The 21,915-nt window shown below is 37.3% G+C and overlaps 1 protein-coding gene across 2 annotated transcripts; it reads left to right on the top strand.

The window, feature by feature from the left end:
• The first annotated feature begins 4,572 nt into the window (after nt 1-4,572).
• Nucleotides 4,573-20,906, top strand: LOC103720826 (CLP protease regulatory subunit CLPX1, mitochondrial). Of its 2 annotated transcripts, XR_005514820.1 has the most exons (17): nt 4,573-5,435; nt 6,774-6,835; nt 7,030-7,130; nt 7,289-7,368; nt 9,584-9,634; nt 11,678-11,752; nt 11,837-11,914; nt 14,741-14,797; nt 17,448-17,518; nt 17,609-17,708; nt 17,854-17,958; nt 18,337-18,399; nt 18,474-18,596; nt 18,740-18,898; nt 19,390-19,457; nt 19,625-19,690; nt 19,991-20,906. XR_005514820.1 is itself a non-coding variant. In XM_008810741.4 (16 exons), exons 1-16 carry the CDS (start codon nt 4,638-4,640, stop codon nt 19,626-19,628), a joined length of 1,995 nt encoding a protein of 664 aa, XP_008808963.3. In that variant the 5' UTR covers nt 4,573-4,637; the 3' UTR covers nt 19,629-19,905. The 2 variants fall into 2 exon arrangements, 1 of the variants encoding a protein (XP_008808963.3); XM_008810741.4 differs by lacking the exon at nt 19,991-20,906 and having other exon boundaries at nt 19,625-19,905.
• Nucleotides 20,907-21,915: the final 1,009 nt, after the last annotated feature.

Below are 21,915 nucleotides of genomic sequence, written 5' to 3'. Positions count from 1 at the left end.
TGGAGTTTTTGGAGTTTTGGAGTTCAAGGCCTACTTGCGTTTTAAATAGTATTAGTAACAGCTTGTGGGATGGACCTTTTGACTTTCGGATGACTCCACCACCATCAAAACACCAAACTAGCTGAGTTGGAAGTTTGTTCTTGGAGTACCTTTTATTTTTGATGTCATCACCAAGGCCTACTAATCGAGTGTAGTTGTGCGTGTTTTTTCTTTTTTTTTTTCTTTTTTTTTTTTGATTGATAACGGCAATAGCCTACTGTCACATTCTCATAGAAAAAGATTTCAGAATGATTGCAGCCTGAGGTGGCCACTTGTTTGATACATCGGTGCCAGAGAGCAGAGTTGAGAGCGACCTAATCAAACTTGTGCTATGTTCGATGTGCCTTACAGGAGTGAGACATTCTTTTGGAGGGTGACTCTGCGATAGTTATTGGATGAATCCTGCAAACTTCTGAGGGCTCGGCGACTACCATCCACTGATGAGAGATATCCAGGCCATGGCTTCTGACAGGCTTGTTACTAACCACTCGGGAGACTACTTATAGGAGGGAGAGGCAAAGTTGCCTACTGCTCTCCGTGATGTATTATTTTTAAATTTTTTTTAGCTGTATTCGTACACGTTATGTATGAAACTTTCGTTTTCAAAAAAAAAAATCTAGATAGATCATCTTTTGAAACATTCCTAGAACACTTGGTACGTACATCTCCATCCAACATCCAACATCTCGACCCATTGCTCGGTTTCCTTAATGTGTTGTAGCTCGATCTCCGTAGTTCTAGTCATCATGGTAATATAGTCCAGGATGAAGGTGTTGAGGTTGGAAAGGATGTACTCATCCTTGTTAATAATAACGAGCAAGTTGAGGCAATCACCTTCAAATTATCACCTGCAAGAGATTTGAGTCGATGCATCAGAAACATGGCCACGTACGCTAAAAGCCCAAATCTCGGCAAAGAGAGAGGAGTCTAAGATTGGAGGTATACCTTTGGCTGCCAAATATTGTCTAGTATTCTTTCTGAGGATTATGACTGCTTTTACCATTGCTTCACCTGAGATTACAGAATTAGGATCATTATCTTAAATTAGTTTGGAGGGGGTGGTTCCCATCTTACCCATCTTACATGTTGCTTTGAAGTTGTTTCATGATATATAGTTTTGAATTACTTATTTGCATTGCACCAAGTATTGGAAGCATTCATTTTTTTTAGACTCCTATTCTCTAAATTGTATAAGTTTCAAGTTTTAAAGGCACCATAAAACAGTAGAAAATAGAGCCCTATCCCATTAAGGATTGATATTATCAAACCAGAAGGAATCATCTAACCAATCTCCATTCAACAACAATGTCTATCATCTAGTTGCCATCACAATTAGTAATGTGATGTCTCTTAATTTCTTTCCATGTTCTTTTTTTTTTTTGCTCTATGATGTCATCGCTAAACATCATTATTTCTTGAAGATAGCCCTAGTGCAATGCTAGTTAAATCATTTTATGTCGATGATGGTGGTGTATTAAAACTTGTGAGATCAGTGCTTTGGCATCCATGTCCATCTAGGCTGGGTGTGGTAAAACATAGCACATGTATAATATGTAGGCTACGGGGCATTGGATAATGGTCATCTCGTGTGCATAGTGTTTACATCTATATATCAAGTTATTATATATATCTATTAGATTTAGGCTCTGTTTGGGGGAGCTGTTAGTAGTAGAGCTTTTGGAAGTAAAGCGTTTATAAAAAGCTGTTTGCTGTTTGGTAACCACATTTCTAAAGTGCTGTGGCACTTTAACATGTGTTTGGTAAACAAACTGAGAAAGTACTTTTGTGTGACAAAATGACCATAAAGGACATTACCAGTATTATATAATAGAGCATAATAAAATATAATATGTATTAATACATAAATATATGATATAGTATAATATTAATGTAATGTAATATAATATTATTATAATATAGTACTATAACATTATGTATTATAGAATAATAATTTAATATAATATTAAATTATTAAACATAACATATCAATGTATTATGATATAATATAATATTATATTTATAGTATAATACAATAATAAATATATAAAATATTATAATGATTAGTGTAAATTATTTTTTCATCATTTTAATGACCATTTATCTCTCTAACAAATAGAGAGAAAGGAAGAAGAAGATTGAGAGAGAAAGGGAGAAAGGAAGAGGCGGGATAAGGATTTTGGGAGAAAAAGTGTGATTTAAATGGGGGTATTTTGGTCTAAAAAATAACTTTCCGACAAAGCTGAAAACAGTATTTTCGAAAAGCTCCAAATTGGAGCTTCTCCCCAAAAGCTGTTTTCAGCTTTCCGCAAAAGCTGAAACAGCTTTCCGAAAATTTTACCAAATACCATTTTTTATCTACAAGTACTTTTGGAGGGCTAGAAAGTGTTTTTTGGCCCTCCAAAAACTCCTCCAAACAGGGCCTTAGAATATCTATTGGAGCATGTGGTTTTTCTTGTGTGCTTAGGGATTTACTTTGTTGTTCATAAAGTAGGTTTCACTATTAAGATGCACTGCACCTTAGTTTTGAGGATTATAATTTTATTTATTTTCTTTTTTGCATATCATTTGCTTGCCGGTATATAGGTTTCTATACTAAATGACCAAACCATTACACTCTTGAGGGTCGCCATGTAGCTACTAGCTAGCACAAACAAACATGATTCCAAACATTGACTTGGTGACCAATACAACAAGTGTGCTTGCAATACTTAAATCATGAGTGGAACATTTGGTATCATGAATAAAGAAGAACAAATAGCATTTTTTTCCTTTATTTGTAGCATTGTGAAAATAGCAAACATAATTAAAACTATCCTATTTAATTTGACATCATTTACATAATAATGCAGAAATATCATAAGGCATAGATCGATTTATAAAAAGGTTCATGTTAGAAGAAAAAAAAATCCAATGGCATGTTTGCTAGCAAGAGAGGATAAATTGCATAGATAGTAAAGCACTAAGATTGGGATGAAGGGTAAGAAAATGCTTATTAGTCATTATTCAATGCAATGTTCTTCAGGTTAAGTGCTATAATTCTTGTTATGATAGAAGGTAAGTGAAGAAATAGTGCCAAATCAGACACTATATTTAAATAATTGTTCGGGATGACAACTCTAGTAAGGGTAAAAAGGAAAAGAGATGTCACAAAGAATGCTTTATGTTTGATAATTGACTTATCATTCTTGCAACTCCTTTTTTTGCTCATGCATTTATGGCATTTTGTTTATTATGACTGAAAGGAACTGGTCTAATAAGTGCAAAAAAAAAAAAGAAGCGACAAATGTAATCTCGTACAAAGTTTTTAATTAGGCTTCATTTTTTGGCACATTTTATTTCTGGCTTGTATTTAATCCATGTTTTATTTTGCTGATTTGAAAAGTTGATTATTAGAAGTAAATACATAGTAGTATGGATTGTGCTCTATTTGAAAAGCCAATTGTTGGCCATGTAATGTGTAAACTGCAATTAGATTGACCCTTCTAAGTCAGTTAGAAAAAAGGTATAGAGTCATAAGCTTATACCTTTGTACTAATATGAACTTGAGCTATGCCATTCCACCATGAATTACATATTATACCTTGACTCTTAATGCGCTTAAAGTAATAGCAGGCAATAAATATAGCCATCTACGAAATCAGAAGGAAAGGAGGTAAACCCCTGAATCTTGCCAAGAGGTGTTTGATAGACAAAAATGAGAAAAAAAAAAAGTAGAGGTGGAATCACATGAATCCCATCTTAGTTGTGCTGTATACAAGGATAACATTCCAGTAATGTATAGGGAACCAATTTTAGTAGCTACGAATAGCTTAAGTAGCTATATATATTTGTTATATGGACCCTTTATGAGTAGTGAGAAAGGGTTGTTCATCATTTTTGCTAGTCCATCAAAATTAAGGTTGTGAAAGAGGTTCCAAAATTATACACTATAGTTTTTTTTTTTTCTTTTTCTTTTTAGAAAGAATCTGATTGCCCTTGATATGTAATATAATTAATAAACTTATAATTTATAATTTAATTATGAAATTTTATTCCTTCAATCTTATGGAGCCATGGCGTCAACTCTATGGCCAGTGTACACATCTGCCATGCCCAGGTACAAGATTTCCAATGTTCTTAAATATCTTAAAATTACAAACTTTTTAGTGCTACCAATCATCCATCCATTCATCACTTCATGACTGGTCTAATATGGTAACTGAAATCTTGGGTAGTTTGAAAAAAAAAAAAACAAAAGAGAGGGACCATGCTTGACTCGGATATCACTCAGCCAGTGACTGCTTAAGCGCTTGCATGTGGTCGCATTAGAAGCAAATGCGTTGCCTGCCCAAACACCGCAATAGAAGCAGATCCAGACTGCGACGGTGCACGTGGCGGCAAGGACGAGCAGAGGCGACAAAAAAATCGTACGCGACACACCGGTTGAACGGCCCTGATCTCCCCATCACATCTGCATCTCCCGTCGCCCCACGCCGGAGCCTGACCACATTAAAGAGAAAATGATCCCACCATATTTATCCTTCCAAGTTATCTTTTCCGTTTCTCCCCCCCCCTCCCCTTTTTCTCGCGCTCTCGCTCTCGCTCTCGGGAGCGGTATCATGTCGGGAATTTTCCGATGGAAGAGGCTGAGAGAGCCTGCGGCTCGCGCCGCCGCCGCCGTCGCTTCCGCACCCAGCCGCCCGATCTGTACCAACTCCGCCGCCCCTCACTCTGGCCGCCACCATCGCCGCCCCCCCGGCATCCCGCACGGGCAGGAGCGGCACAAGTGGGCCGGCGGCGCCGACGAGTTCCACACCCGCCGCATCCGCGCCGAGGCCAACTGCCCCCGCTGCTCCAAGCATATGGACGTCCTCTTCTCTAACCGCTCCCCGCCCTCCATCGCCGGCGCCGGCGACCGCGGCGGCTACCAGGCCCTCAACGTCTGCCCCAGCTGCAAGACCGCCTATTACTTCCGCCCCCACAAGCTCGTCCCCCTCCAGGGCACCTTCGTCGAGATCGGCCGCGTTCGGGGCGCTGACTCCGAGAGGGAGAGGCCCGCCGGCGCCGGGGATGACGAGGAGCAGGGGAATCGCTTAAAGACCTCCTTTTGGGAGGCGCTGCGGTCTTCATACGGCGGGGAGCCGCCGGAGAACTGGCCTCCCATGCCAGGCCTGCCGGAGGGTAATGGATTGGCGGTGCACACCCCGCCCGGGCCGCCGTTCCCGCCGAATTTGAACGTGGTGAGGGTGGCCGGGCCCGGCGGGGGCGGGGGAGGAGAGGGGACCGGTGGTGGTGGTGGTGGATTCGGGGGGAAGGACGGGTGGGGCGGGTCTAATTTGGGGAAGGATTTGCCCACGCCCAAGGAGATCTGCAAGGGGCTCGATAAGTACGTGATCGGGCAAGATCGTGCTAAAAAGGTAGCTTTTTTTATCACTTTCTTGGCAAATTCGTTGAACTTGTTTATCAGGAATAGAAGATATAGTAGAATTTAAATACAAGAAATCGATTCTTTGGTTTTAATTATTGAATGTAAGTTAAATAATTTCCATCACAAAGTCTAAAGACTTCGGAAGATACTGGAGAGCATTCTCATCAAAGATTTTTTCCTAATTATAAATGTGTCTGTTTACTGATCAAAGATTTTTTCCTAATTATAAATGTGCCTGTTTCTTGAAAAAGTGACCTTTTCTCCCTCCATTTCTTTTCCAATTTTTCCATAATACATAATGCGGACAATAAACACCATTCCTACCATGTAAATGGTGATTGCGTGGTGGAGGATTGTTGTATCTTCCAAAAGTTTCTTTGGGGCCTACACCCACCTATCAAACTGACTTCAAGGGATATAATGGAGAAAGATTTCAGATTTGGTCTTCATCTCTCCGCCCGAACAGTTCACCAAATAACCTCATCTTCCACCTGACAACACCAATTCTCACTCAAGGTCTTCAAGTTGATATTCTTATATCAAATTGCTCATCTTTCTTCCATGTCCCAGTTCTAGAGTAAAGAATCATGACTTTTCATGAAGACATTGTGAAAAAAATACATCATGTTATCATCTTTTAGATTCCTAGAATAAAGGTTGGGAGCTTTTTTTATTTTTTTTAAATGTTCTCTTTTGAAATTAGGTTTCTCTGAAAAGCAAGATTCATACTTTCTCTAGCATGTGTTTTGGAATAAACTTTTTAATTCCAAAGTCACTCAGAATAGCCTCGATGGTATGTTTCTATTATGCAGTAGGTCTGTGTTTCAGCAAATTACCTAGTGTAACCCGAAAACAGATTGGTTCTTGCAAGGGAATGTGCTGACAATCCTTTTAACTTGCATGTAGGAGTAAAATAAAAGGTAACTATGGCTTAGGACAACTAGCCTTCTCCCTGCTAATAAGTGAGCTATAAGAATCAAATAGGCTAGTGAACATTCATACTTACTGAAGATTGTAGAAGGCAGGATGTTAGTTCATGCAATATGTATTCTTCTAACGTTTACTGTTGCTTTTGGGTACCTAGTGCTTTGCACAAGTCTACTTTCTTTTTTTAATTAACCTTCCTTGTTGTCATGATCAAACAGAAAGCACCATAATATCTGGTTTTGTTTCTCAAGATACCAAGTCTCATCTTTGGTTTCTTTATTCTTTTTATTGGATATTGTGTTTATGTGGTTAAACCAACAATGAGAAATTATCCATCTTAATAATAATGATGAGATTTTTTGTAATGATTTTTTCCTGGTAATCCACTTAAAAATTTCAGGTGCTATCTGTTGCTGTGTACAACCACTATAAGAGAATCCATCATGCATCTTTACAGAAAGGGTCTGTTCCCATTTAACCTTCCTATATCTATTTCATTTTCTGCTCTAATCCTATGGCTTATGTTTGTTTTGTTATATATCTTTTCTTTAAGTTCAAGTGTATGTGGGTGTTATATATAAGTATCAAAAACTTGCTCATTCTTGGTGATGTTTTCTGACGGCTCATGCTGAGCTGAATTTACTGAAAATACACAGATCTGGAGCTGATTCAGGGAACTTTGAGCCTGAAAATGATGATGACGATAATGTAGAGTTAGACAAAAGCAATGTGCTCTTGATGGGCCCTACTGGCTCAGGTACGGTTTACATTTTTCTGATGTGATGGTTTTGCCGAACATGTTGCACTTATTATGTCCTATCTATCATCATGAGAAGTAACAGGGAATTATCTACTGTATTTTATTTTTTGATGGCCTGGCCTATGTATAAATTGTTTTATTGTCTGTAAGGACAGGGAAGACATTACTTGCAAAGACATTAGCTCGCTTTGTGAATGTGCCATTTGTTATTGCAGATGCAACAACACTGACACAGGTAAGTGCACTTATGTTCTTTTAGTTACTTACTATGTTGAAAATAAAAAATTATTCTTTCATAGTGTAACGCTCTAGCCCAAGGAACTGTGCTGTTGTGGTTTCCTGATTTTTAGATTTAATAATTTATTTTTCTTGCAGTATGTATTTATGATTTTCTTAAGATATTTTTATCCTCTGATTATTTTAAATTAACTTATAAATGATTCCTCTATTTAAAATCTCGCACATTTACCATAAAAGCTGAAAGAAAATTCAAGAACATTTTTACCTGCTCCATACACATTCTGATGTGCTTGTTTTGGTCTACTTTTGATCTTTTCTGCATGTATCATAAGAAAATTCTGTAATTGGGAAGAAAACATATAACCATCTGATGATATATTTAGAAATTAGAGTCAAGGCCAGTTTATGTAGCAATTCATTTTGATCTATGAGATCCTCATGAACAAGGTCCTTTGAGAGAAAGAGTGCAATTTTTACATCAATTCTGTCATCTGCTCAGCATTTCTTGATGACAATCATAGGCATTACTCTTTTTGTTAAACATTTTTTGTTTGAGCTTCAAACTTTTTAGTTTTAAAAGAATGATACGTTTGCGAGGTTGCAATGAAACAATAATGAAGAGAAAAATTCTTTCTGATGTCAAAGTTGGATCATAGCTTATATTTCAGCCTATATAATCCTTTGACAGCACACTTCAGCTTACATAGTGTTTGAATTATTCATTTATTTATTTTTTATTAGTGTTGCACTAAGTATTCCTTGGTGGAACGTTTTAAAAGGTATTTTGAGCTTATGAACTTTTCAATTAGATATTAGGTTAGGAGTGTCTAAGCTTCACATACATTGGGCTTATGACAAAGTTAGATGCCTCTGGAAGACACAACCCAAATATTTTACTAGATTTCAAGTGTTCAAAAATATATATCAATGGTTAGTTGGATTTTTTTATGGGTTCTTTGATCTTGGAGCCTGCCTAGCTTGCATGATTTGTTTTCCGCCATTAATATATCTCAGTATGTATGATGCTTATCTTGAAGGTTTTTGAACTAAATTATGGAGCATTCCATTGTATGCTTTATTTATTTATTTTGTTGTGGGAGAAATAATTTTGGTTGTTATGAAGATTAGTAGCTATATGTGCTATGAAAGGTATTGTATTAATACAGAGCAATTTAATTTTAATTTTACTTGATCAGTTGATTGCAGAACGGTTATTAGTTTCATGAAATATACCTTGCACTAATCTCTTACTGCCTTTTGAGTGCACCAAGAGTCCCTAGGTGTTGATACAGAAAAAAGAGCATAAACAAATTAGCTAGGGACAGAACCTTTGCCCTTGCTAGATTTTGAGGGTGGGCAGACTTTCTTTACATGTTTAGGAAACTTACTAGATTAGTGAGAGGCGCTGATCATTGATAGGTTTTGTAAATAAAACCAGCAAAAAGACAAGTCGTGTAGGGACAACCCTTGCTATATCTCAATGTTTTTCCCCTGGTGGGATAGGAAAGGAGAAGAAGAAGGTGGCAATTATAATCCATAATCTTAATCATCAAACCTTCTGCTAATAATTTGGTATCACTCTTATGAATATTAAGTTACCAAGTATTCCTATCTAGGGTGACCTTTGGTGTTACTTCAAGCCTTTTCATATGCAGTTTCACATCTTCCATCCATGTCACTCGAGATCTTCCCCTTCTCTTTGTGAGTCCTTTGACAAAACATATAGGGACCAAAGATTAAGGATTTGCTGTAATTGTAAAATTGTAAAGCAAAATAATAAAACATTAAAAAGGTAAGCGAAGAAGAGGAGAACAAGAAAGAAAGGAGAATCAGAAACAAATTTTACTGGTGACAAGCAGAATGTGAGCTTTTATATGTGTATTTTATGTGTCTCTATGTTGTATGTGAATTGTGAAGTTGCAAGTTGTGAAGTAATAAGAATATGAAGAATAATATAACTTAGCTGATATTTGGAAATGCTGAAGGATTTAACAGCAAAGTAACTGAGGAATATTGAACTGTTGTAGGCTTGTAGCTGCATATTGGATTACATGCTTTCTTTATAGAAGATGTAACTAAGCAATTCCTACTTGGTATATAATAATGTGACACACATGTTGCTATCACACCACAGTTAGCTTATGTGCATGTCTTTTTGTTTGCTTTTGGTATTGCAGTACTAAACTGAAAACGGACAAATATTTGTACAGGCAGGCTATGTTGGAGAGGATGTTGAGTCAATATTATACAAGTTGCTTACGGTATGGTTTTGGATATTCTCTTATTCAGATGCTTTATATTACTAGCTTGGATTATCTGATTGTCCGTGATATTGAGGAGAATTGAATGCAAAATATGTAACTACTACCATTGCATAGTATGGTAACTGTAATCTGAATTGCGGCATTATTCATTTTTCTTTGCAAGAATGCTGTCATTAGTTTTTTGACATCTAGCCTGTATAATTCTATTGGAGATATTGAGATATTTACACTTCTCATGAACGTAACAGGATTTTCCTGTTAATGGTTTCAAAAATATGTTTTTACTTGTATGCCTTACTTGAAAAAAATTCAATTGGTCAATCAATTATGCAATTAAAGTTATATAACATAATGAGATTTAAGAAATGCAGTTATTAGGTCCTGAATATGATATTTTCAGTTTCTTCCTTTGTATGTAATTTTGCTGTTTTCTGAGGTACTTTTTTTATGAAATGTATGAACAGTACCAGGACATTCTTGGGCTTGCTGATGCAATGCAATTGACTGGACTGCTAGAGTAATACTGCTAGAGTAATAGTTTGCTCCAGCAGTCATTGGTGCTTTCAGTTATTATTTTCCGAAGGCGGAAGTTGTTTTATGTACATAATGCATCTTGAGTTGCTAGGCTTTTTCTTTGATAAATTGGCTACACGAAAACCATGCTAAAGGTATGTGAAGGATACTGCTGAAGTACTATAACAACTCAGGACCTCGTTCAAAAAGGCTAGTCGAAAGGTGTTATTTGGGTTCTTTGGGCTCTGTATAAGTATCTGCGATCTACCCAATGCATAGCTGATGTGGGATTAAACACGCCTGTATGTGTCCTCACAAGGATATAGGACATTGCCAAATAAAATAATGATCCAAATATGTAAATATTTGTGACATAGTACTTGGAAAGTTTTGAACCTTCTCATGTTACCTCTGTTTATAATCCAAGTATCATTACTTGTACAATATATCAGCATTTTGTCTTTACTTTCTTGCTGTCTTTTCTTGCGTATTGCACCTTAAAATCTCATCAAGTGAATACAGGCTGAGATACCGCTTTCCCTTCATTGTTGTTATTATGATGCCATTGGAACATGATCTAGTCTCCCTTTCTAAAACAAGCTACCCCTGGTTATCTTGTGCAGCATATCCCGTTGACACGAATCTTCTTTTCCCCCTTTTTCTGTCATCTCATCTTTTTTTTTTATTTTTTCTTAACGAATTCATTCTTCTTAAACATGCCAACAGACTGCATCCAATCTAATTGAGCGCTGTTTTCGTTTATTCTTCCTTGATGTTTTCTAAATCCTGAGCCAATTGCAACTCAATCAAATGAATACTTGCAATTATATATGCTTCAATAGATATTATCCTTCTTGTTCCTGGCCCTACCGTATAGATCTGAGCATCTATCTTTCTTGGCAACCCTTGGTCTTTATTGGATGTATACCTGATATTTTGATTGGTGCTCTCTCACTTTATTCTCTATTAGCGAACTTTTTGTAGTTTCATTTGTAATTTTGGCCTTCCTAGTCACACAAAATGAGCATGAGCAACCATAACTTTCTCACATGTGCAATGTTTATCTTATATATCGAAACTAATTGTTTCGTAACATTTTAGTCTGTCCAACAATGTGTACCTTACTAATGAAATCCTGGAATGTCACTCTAGAAGCAAGCATCCACTTCATTTGTCTTATTCTGTTTCTGGTAGAATTCTCTCTCTCTCTCTCTCTCTCTCTCTCTCTCTCTCTCCCTCCTCTCTCTATTTGAATATATCCCTAAGGCAACAATAGTTCTCATTTTGTGGCACACCAAGGAGATCACTTACTATTGTTAATACTTTTCCATTCTGTGGCTAGTGATCTAATTACTAATTACCAAATACATTTTTATACTTTCCCATATCTAGCTCTAGATATGGTGCTATTGTTAATCCTAAAAGCTTCAAGAATATGCTGAGTCATCGTACTTTCTTGTGTTCTATTTATTTTGCAAATGCACCTCAAACCTTCAGACTTGCAGTCTTCTCTTTTAAATGTGTTAGGTTGCTGACTTCAATGTGCAAGCAGCTCAACAAGGCATAGTATACATTGATGAAGTTGATAAAATAACTAAGAAGGTATTCACATTGATTTAGTTATTGATTTACTTATATCTTCATTTACATCATATTAACAGGATTTACAAATGGTTAACTTTGCAGGCTGAGAGCCTAAATATCAGTAGAGATGTATCTGGTGAAGGTGTTCAGCAGGCATTACTGAAAATGCTAGAAGGAACTGTAAGTCATATATCATGCCTTGTTATTTCTTTTAGTTTCATATGTATTTATCACTTAAAAATTGTACTTCATGTGAATGTGCATGGTGTTTGAGACCTTTGGTGCCATCTTTAAGAGCTCTGCAGTTTTCCACTTCCTATCCATAAAACATATAGCAATTGTCTGGCAATCATCATATAGCATAACAACAATCATCATATAGCAATTGTCTTTAAGTTCTCTTTTCCATATTTGGATGATACTATCCCCAATAATGATTAATAAAATAGAAGTAAAGTTTTCATATTTGTTGTGTGATATTATAAGGTTATTATGCTTTCATAATAGGTCCATTTAAGTAGTGCCCTTTGATTGAATTGTAGATCTGTGAGCTTATTCATTTTATTTATTAACATTTAATGTAAGAGGAATAGCAGGCTTGCTTTTTTCTTTTTCTTTTTCCTTTTTTTCTTCATTTTACTTAGTTGATTGTTGTAGTTATATTAACAGACGACCTGTATATTTGGATTCAAATTTTTGTGGATTAAATGGATATATTGTTGGCAGATAATGAGAAATTGACAAAAAACTTATAAATCACAGTGTACTCTTTATAAGCATATAAAGAGGACTCTGTCCTGATGGTTAAGTATATTTGGCTGGTGGAAGTATAGGAATGATATGATTTTGGAAGAGGACTGCTGGTAAATTAAAAAAGAAAGAAAGATTAGATAACTTACTTTCCTGTCCTTTGATGTAGCTCTATAGTCATAAGCGTATGTATGTTGATAACTGATGGTTCTGAGGGCATGAAATTAAGAAAAAAAGGGCACACAATGCACGAGGCTCCCACTAGTGCAGGGTTTGGAGGGTCAGATGTATGCAGCCTTACTCTTGCATGAGGAGAGGCTATTTTTGTGTTTTGAACTTGTGACACCAAGGTCGCATTGGAGCAACCTTACTGATTTGCCCAGAGGGCAGGAAATTAATAAGCACAAAAAATATGACCTCTTTGTGCTGGCTAATGATGGTGGTGATGCTCCTCAACTTGTGATCTTGGATGTCCATCTCTTCTAATGAATGAATTTTGTAGGACGATTAAATATACACTAGACATGTGCCTTGCATGTGTCAATCAACATGATTTTTTTTTCCTTTTTTTGATTTTACAAATCATTAGAGAGTCAAGTCTTGGCAGTTCCATAGCAGGGATAGGGAGTTGCATAGGTGCTTCAGGTTGAATGAAAATGAAAACATTCATTAGAATGTATACTAGAAAGTCACTTTTCTGCAGCTTTAGACAAACGTATTAATGTATCTCGTTTTTCATTGGAATTATTTCTGGATGAAATTTCCAAGTTTTAAGCACCAAAAGGATCTATATACTGCATATACATTAAGGTTTGAATTTGGATATAATAGGTTATTTTTATCTGAACAAATGGGACTTCTGAATTTTGAGGTATGGATTCCAAAGCTGTCCTTAAAAGGAAAAACTGCCATAATCATTCTTACTTTAGGACTCTAACTGATTATGTCAGTTTGTGTTTTGTAGTACCTTATTTTTGTGCTTGTCTTAGCTTAGAATAACAATGATTATGAAAAGTTGAACTGGATTTGTGAGTAGTAGGTTTGATCTCAGCCCATGTTGAGTCATACAGTGTGCTCAAAAGTTTATATGCAAGAAAACATGTCTGTGGCCCTAGAACGGATGCTGCACATGGAAGCACCCAAAACTTTGCAACAAGTTAGAGCGATACTTAGATCTAAACTTTTACCTTAATCCTAGGATAGATGTCTTCATTCATCTGAGCTCAGCAATGGGAACATACTGCATTCATGATTTGACTTTTTATGCTTTTGAGTCCATTATCTGACTTGCTTTAAAATATAAAAAATGCTATCTGTGTAGTGTTGATTCTTGGCAGATGGTATCCTCGGACTGTCTTCACCAAATGATAATTGGTGGATCAATCCTGTCTTTTATCATTTTAATTATAGAGCAATTAAACTTAGTTTACCTATGCTGTATTTAAAAGCATTCTACCAGAGTCTTGATGTTTGGCAAATTATATAATTATTTATTCAGCTTCTGGATAATCTGTTGTTTAATTATCATGTTTCAAGAATCGTGGGTCGTCAAACAAAACTTTTCTAATGACAGAGCTTTAGTGACAAAGGAGCGATGCATCAACCTCCTATATTTGAATAGTTCATTACCTAGTTTACAGTCAAAAATCTACTCGAATATTAATCATGCTTTTAATAGTTGGTTTTTGTTAAGCCTTAGTTATGTGTTTATATATGTGGAATGTGTTACAATGTGTTTCTAGACTTATTAGTTATTGTTCATGTATGTGTCTACTAGAGTTTATGAAAATGATTATCGTTTGTCTTTTAGAAAGTCATTGTGTATTGACTAAGGACTATGAAGAGTCACGTGCTATCTATTAAATTCATGTAGTGGAGAATGAATGATAGTGAACAATGAAGATTTGGATTGTTTTTGAGTTATTTATATTTGAGGTTAGTGGTGGATTCCACTCCCTTCTTCTTTCTTCTTGTCTGTTGATCTTTTCCCCCTATTTGCCTTATCTCTAATATTTCTGGCATCATTTAGGCTTCCTATATTGCTAGTTGTTGAATAAAATGTGGAATCCTTCATTCGCATATGGAAAAAATATTTTTATTCGTGTGGTGAATGTTTTCTATTTTGCTGAACATTGTAAATATATTTTTTTAATTAAATCTAATCAATTATGAGCATTTGATGGCCTCAGGTGAAGTATGTCGTGATTTTGTTTTGGTTTCTAATGAGAATCGAAATTTGAATATCTTTTTGTGCAGATAGTCAATGTTCCAGAGAAGGGAGCTCGAAAGCACCCTCGTGGTGACAATATACAGGTATTAGAGACATGGAATTTCTTTAAAATGCATAAGATATTACCTTCCTAAATTTTTGCTTTTTTCATAATTTTGAACTATTATGTTTGCATGTTTGTTTTCCACAAAAAATCAATACATTGCTTGTTATGGTCCTGTCAATTTCTAAAGTAATATGCTTGTCTTGCCGCATCTTTTGGATTTCAGTTATTTGTGTGCTTGTCATATTGTATGATTTTGAAAGTGTAATGACTAATGACTAACCTGTTAAAGTTTATCAACTCAGAGTATTCGATTTACAAAGTAACCATGGCCTATGAACCTTTTTTTTTTCCCTTCTATCAGATATGCTGTGTTTTTTAGGCCATTGCACTGCTAGACTAGTCCTGTCAGAAAGTTTATGCTGCTGGAGTTTCAATCATCTCAGCTCCCTCTACCTTGATGCTTTATGTATGTTAGCAAAAGTAGGCGGACCATGCAAAATTATTTCATACACAAGGATGCACATAGCATAGACACATTTTAGTTTCATTTTGTTAATCTATTATCATGATATCTGTATACAAATTTGAAGTAAAATTTGCCAAACCGGTACCATAGGGCATACCAACGGTTGATCAATTTGGCATGTTATGGATTTGTATCATGTTGTTGCAGGGTGTACCAACAAAGGGAGAGCAAGAGAAGGGGGAGAGGGGAAGGAGAGGAAGAGAGAGAGGGAGGGGGGAGAGAAAGGCCGAGAGAGGGAGGGATGGCTCGAAAGCCCTCGTCAGAAGAGGGGAGCCCTTTTTTAATTTGCAAACTTTAGTTCAAACCGGCACAAAAGGGCTCCTTTGTTTCGAAACGAAGTAGGGGAGCCTTGTTCTGACGGGGTTTTCGAGCCCTCCCCCCCTCTCTCCGCCTCTCTCTTCCCCTCCCTCTCTCTCTCTCTCCCTCCCTTCATCTCCCTCTTCCTCCCTCCCTCTCTCTCTGTCTTCCTCTCTCTCCTTCTCCTTCTCCCTTTGTTTTGAACCGACTTTAGTTTGAAACTGGCAAAGTGAAAAAGGGCTCCCCTGTTTCGAAGCAGAACAAGGGAGTCCTATTTCGACGAGGGCTTTCGAGCACTCCCTCCCTCTCTCTTAGCCTCTCTCTCTTCTCCTCCCTCTCCCTCTCTCTTCCTCCCTCTCTCCCTCTCTCTTTTCCTCTCTCTCTTTCTCCCTCTCCCTCTGCTTCGAATCGAGGTCATGAACGTGCTAGTAACCGACCGGTTTGGTTCGATACATCTCGAATAGGCTGGTTCAGCACGGTTCAGTAAACTTTGATCTAAAGATTTGGGAAATGGTATGCTGAAACGGCCTGTACCGGCCGTTCAGCACGTACCGTACTGGTCTGGGCCTTGAGCAGTATGGTTCAGCTGTGGAAAACGGTACACAATCCATACCGACAGAACCCAATCAGAGATGGGGAATAAGAAGAGAAGGAGAGAGCGAGCGGGGGAGGGAGGGAGGAGAGGCCTTCGCCGCTATCAGAGAGCCGCGGGGGGGCGGAGGCCGTGGCCGCGGCGGAGTCCCCTATTTCTTTCAAGTCGCCGACTTCACTTAAAAAATTCCAAATTTTTATCTGCGGCCTCGTCCCCTGTTTCGAAAAAAACAGGGAACTCGGCTGCGGTCGCGGCCGCAGCCTTTGCCGCACCCCCGTGGCCTCTGCCGCCCCCTGCGGCCCTCCACTGGTAGCGGAGGCCTCTCCTTCTCCTTTCCTTCCCTACTCGCTCTCTTTCACCTCTTCTCCAGCTCCGGCTCTCAGTACGGGCTCGGTACCGAAACGGTACCGAGAATGATGAACCGGTCCGGTAAGCCACCGGTACCGGTTCAGAATACCTTAATTTGGGGCCAAAAAGAAAACTTTACCTGAGAAGTCTTTTAAGTAAACCATGAAATAAAACAATACTACAATTTCCAGATTTCTTACGGCCAAAAGAGGCCCTAGTTTTAGAATTTAGTCTTCATAGATCTCTTAATGGGATCCCTTTAGCATCCCCTGCATATTCATTGATCTGGTTAAATTGCATATAAATTATCTGTAAAAATTGAAACAAATTAAACAAATAAACTAATTAATGGGAACATATTTCAAAATATAAAACCTTTTCAGGTAGCTCTATTGCAAATTTGGAGTGCTTGTGAACTATATATTGCTGAAGAATAAAAATCTTCTTGTTTGCTTACCACTGGAGTGTGGACTTGTATCATGTTTTACGAAGAGCATTGGTGAAAGGAATATTCATTTCTGGCTAACTGTTCTAAAAAGTTCACTTTACTCCTCCCAACTAAATAGAATAAAATCATTGATTTGTGAAAATTTGCAACACGGAAACTATCTTAAAACATAACAGGGCAAGAAAAATTAGTATAAAAAATTTCACTTAACTTTCGGCTGTGGCATGCTTGTTCCTTTAATAACTGGTTAAGAAATTGAGTGGACTACGATTGCCATCTGATTTCTTTTCTGGTATATGTTTTTCTTTGGGTATTCTGTAGGTCCACACTCACATTTTTCCTTTGTTCGCTACTCTCGTGTAAGTTTGAATTAACAGATAGTATAAACTTACTTCTTATTTGACTTTTATAGTTATGGACTTATTGCAGTTTTTAGCATATTTATTTCTTTAATTTCATGCTTGCTTGATATGCAGATAGACACAAAAGATATTCTTTTTATATGTGGTGGAGCTTTTGTTGATTTGGAAAAGACAATTTCAGAAAGGTAACAATGTCAAATATTTGTAATAATCTTCCTCCAAATAGTTCTTGCTGAACATGCTGTTTGAGAGTGACCTGACTTTTTCTGGAACAGACGACAAGATTCTTCTATAGGCTTTGGAGCACCAGTGCGTGCAAACATGAGAACTGGTGGGTTAACAAATGCTGTAGTGACATCATCGTTGTTGGAATCAGTAAGCATCAAAAAACTAAAAGGCTGTGACTGGCAATCCGCTGGTGTCTATATTGACAGCATAATAAGCTTACCTTGTGGAGGGACATGGACTTCTTTCCTTACGAATGTGACAAATTAACATGATATGCACATTATTTTCACAGGTTGAAAGTAGTGATCTTATGGCATATGGCCTCATTCCGGAATTTATTGGACGCTTCCCAGTACTGGTTAGTTTGTCGGCGCTGAATGAGGACCAACTTGTTCAGGTAGTACCTAGTCTGGATTTACTCTCTTTTGTTCTATCAACAGAGCTGTTTCAATCTTCGCAACTTTGTATGATGTTAATTCAGTAATTTCCTGCCTTAATATTAATCCCTTTATTTGGTGGGTGGGTCAAGCTTGTTTGGGTGTTGCATTGACAGAGGGTTGGTTGAAACTCTAGTACATGTCTTTTTATTTACAGAAGTTACTTGGATACTTGTGTTTCATTGCAGTAGCCGCAAATTAACTTGAATTTAAAAATTGTCTAGCTCAAACTTTCAAGTTCAATGGAATGGAACGATCATGTTACTTGGTGGAAGCTCCTCTTTTAAATTACGACTTAATTTTTATGACATTTGATGAAGTTACATGGCTAACTTCAGGTCTTGATGGAGCCAAAGAATGCCCTTGGCAAACAATTCAAGAAATTATTTAGCATGAACAATGTGAGTGTCCCTGTTCTATTGATCATATTTGTGCCTCTGTCTGAGAACTGTACCTCAGTTTATGCTTCTTCCAGGTTAAGCTAAAATTTACGGACACTGCACTTAGGCTGATTTCTCAAAAAGCAATGGCCAAGAATACCGGTGCTCGAGGTTTAAGAGCAATATTGGAAAATATTCTTACAGAAGCCATGTATGAGGTATGTTTCTTGACTTATTTTTGACCAATCTTCCAGAAATATGATCCAAAATACGATGTATTCCAGTATCCAACTTTTTAAACCATCTCTCTTCCAGTTACAATTTTTTAATGACTTTAAATTCTGGGTGCACTTGCTTTCAGATCCCAGATGTAAAGACAGGTGATGAGCGAATAGATGCAGTTGTGGTGGATGAAGAGGCTGTTGGCTCTGTTGACAGACCAGGTTGTGGAGCTAAAATTCTTTGTGGCGATGGAGCTTTGGAAAAGTACCTTAAAGAAAATAAGATAAAGGATCGAGAGGTACATACATGTTTCTCCATGAAACAAACTAAAAATTTATATTTACAGGTTGTTCCATCATAGTTGGAACAAAATGAACTCAAGAAGCGTTCTGACATCTTCTAAGCCACAAACTATGCCCTGGATCCCTGTTAAATTTCTGTGCTCTGTTGCATGTCTGGAGCTTTGACTTCACAGAAGTTGCATCATTTCTATCACACCATTTTTGATAAGATTCTACCACACCATTTACTTTGGTGAAATTGAGCTTCCATTTAAAATTCCAACCAGCTGTTCCACTTTTACAGCAATCACCGTCTGGCACAAATCAATGCCTGAAAATTTACCATTCTGGGTGGTTATGCACCTATGTGTAGATGTTCACATCTCCCTGTTGTTTGGGTGGAACAGCTGATCCAATTCCACATGTTAATCATTTTTCTGTTGAAGAACAATAGAGACAAAGTATTTGAGTACTGAATGCACAATGTTGTTATTGATGAACTCCACAGGCAATTATTGATGGGTCTGAGGGTGAACTGGAAGGAGAATCTGAACTCTCATCTAGAGCCATGAGCATGTAATTTCTAGGAGCCTGCAAGTATTGTAAATTTCCATTTGTACTGATGTAATTATTATCCTTGAATACAGAATTTACTTTCAGTTAGTTATATTTCATGCTAATTTAAGCATCACTCCATTGTCCAAGACCTCATGTTGTTTCTGTTGTCCAAATGTGCACTGCAGATAAGCAAACTATAGAGCCTTACTCTTCTAAATTTTGCTGTCAACTAGGGATCTAAGACAATTTAGGTGAGTTTAATTATGTGATCTAATCCTCAAAAAGGTTTAGTTGTGTGATCTGGATTCATAGAGGAAATTGTTATCCTCAAATTTTTCAGCAACCGAGTTTCTTCTGGTTTTCAGCATATGATAACTCTGGTTTTCTGGTTTCTCCATGTACAATGATGTGAGACATTTCTGTTATATACCTTTGTGATTTACCCATCAATGGAACCAGGATTGCATTATCGTGTGTGCCTTCTATAATCATACGTTATTTCAAAAAAAAAAAAATCTGAAATTAAGAACCTTTTTTTCTTTTTGGTGAAGTGTTGGGAATGGCGATATTCTATTCCACCATGAAGAGCAATTTTATCTGCAAATGTTGCAGCACAAAAATGTGCAGTGCATGCAGAAATTGATTGTTGACTCCAAAGTGCATCAGAAGCAGTTACAGCAAGGATACGAGACTAGTGAAATGAAGAATGACTTGAGCTTAATTGTCTCTCATATTTAAATGAACGGGAAACTACTCACATTTCCCCAGGCATGTTTGCCCAAGACCAGCTCCAGTCGACATTTGCTTGGATGCATGGCAATTGCAGTTGCTGAACCTAGGTCAGGTACTAAGCTTGGGAAACTAATAGATAGGAATACTCATCTCTCTCATGGATGGACAGGTTATTTATCTACTCTTTCCTAGCATGCTGCTTCTCAAAGATCCAAATTTAGGCCACAGGGTACTGAAATGTCAATATCTGAATATTTAGCTACGTTTTAAACCTAAACAATTTCCATAGGATCATGATTTGGTTTTCTTGCACTTCCTTTATATCGTCTGAGATGAACCAATATTTCGGCATCAGGCACCCATCAAGATGGCCGAGATACCAGATTCACGAGCCTTGTTTTCATAGCACGGAGGGTCTACAAGCCAACCACTTCATGAGCATTTCAGGCAATGCCAAAAGATCTAATTGCTTAAGGGGCATCTATGAGAACTCTTCTGAAGGGATGCAGATGACTGAACTGAGCCAGGCATGTAGCTGCTCAGGCTCCGCTAAAACTTGAGCTGTGAGGTCGCTCGGCTTCTATGTCTTTGGTCTCTCTCTGCCCTTGCCCCTTTCTCTTGCTCTCTTTTTTCTTTCCGTGTTTCCTGTCATGGGATTTAGCTAAAAGTTGCTGGATAAAGATACTTATATTTTAGCATCAGGGGGGGCCTTTGGCTTCAGTTTTGATTTGGTTATCTAGATGTGATTAACCTAATTATTTCTTCTCATCCTAAACACAGTAAAGAGTAAGAAAACAATGTGGAGGTGTAAGATATAGATCAGTAGAATTAAGAACCCTGAAAACCACCAAGGGACCTTCTGCAAGGGCAGGAACGATTTGCTGAAGAAAGCCTGCAGACTGTAGGCTCTTTGTGATGTGGAGGCCGCTGCATCTTTGAGTACTCCAATATTTGCTTGGAGCACATCCCCACATGCATACAAAAATTATGTGGTAAAAAAAGAAAAGTAACACCTACCAGATCATAAGAAAACTAAAAAGAAGAAAACTTCTAAGTTCCCAAATATTTATCACCAAACTTTTTTGTTGGGAACTCAAGATTTCTTCCTTTTAGCGTTCAAGGGTGAATCTCTAAGTTTGATCATGATGTGGCCCAAATCTAACTTACCAACATGAGCTAAGACGCAGCACAAACGGAAATCTGTTTAGTTGGACTCGAATTCCTAAGCTGATGCAGATAAGAGAAATCAAAGAATGGTTCTACATCTATCTTTTTTTTTTAAAAAAAAAAACTGAGAATGTTTCTGTTTTGTTAACTAATATTTCTTTCTATTTTTAGTTAATATTTTGGGGGGCATACATTTCTTATCCTTAGTATAATATCAGCCGGCAATATTTGATTGCAAGAATCACTATCACGTGAATCCAATATTTGCCAGACAGCTCCAAGAAAATCGTTCATGAACACAAGAAACTATTTTGATAGGAAAATAATAATATGCTTTGGGCCACTAACTAAGCAATTCTAATTATTTTCAGAGACTAGGGTAATATTCTAGTTGAAATTGAGAAATTGCTGAATTTTGTGATCGGCTCATCAGGGAACTCTAGGCTTCCATTGCACCTTTGCAAGCATTTCAAATTTTAAGAATAGGGAGCATTTTCCACTACTACTTGGAATTTTCCTTCAGTTTTTGCTTCTTAAACCTGCTTGCTTGTGCAGTTAAATCAAGGGCAGAAAGAAA

The sequence above is a fragment of the Phoenix dactylifera genome, chromosome 14, assembly GCF_009389715.1.
Source record: "Phoenix dactylifera cultivar Barhee BC4 chromosome 14, palm_55x_up_171113_PBpolish2nd_filt_p, whole genome shotgun sequence".
Lineage (NCBI taxonomy): Eukaryota > Viridiplantae > Streptophyta > Magnoliopsida > Arecales > Arecaceae > Phoenix > Phoenix dactylifera.
The sequence above is the reverse complement of the archived record's forward strand: the minus strand, read 5'-3'. Positions and strand labels throughout refer to the sequence as shown.

Bases quoted from the DNA above. Each gene is read 5' to 3' on its own strand.
- LOC103720826 (XM_008810741.4), top strand. From the start codon at position 4,638: ATGTCGGGAATTTTCCGATGGAAGAGGCTGAGAGAGCCTGCGGCTCGC. The intron at 5,436-6,773 runs GTAGCTTTTTTT...TAAAAATTTCAG, and splicing joins GGCAAGATCGTGCTAAAAAG to GTGCTATCTGTTGCTGTGTA. The intron at 7,131-7,288 runs GTACGGTTTACA...CTGTAAGGACAG, and splicing joins GATGGGCCCTACTGGCTCAG to GGAAGACATTACTTGCAAAG.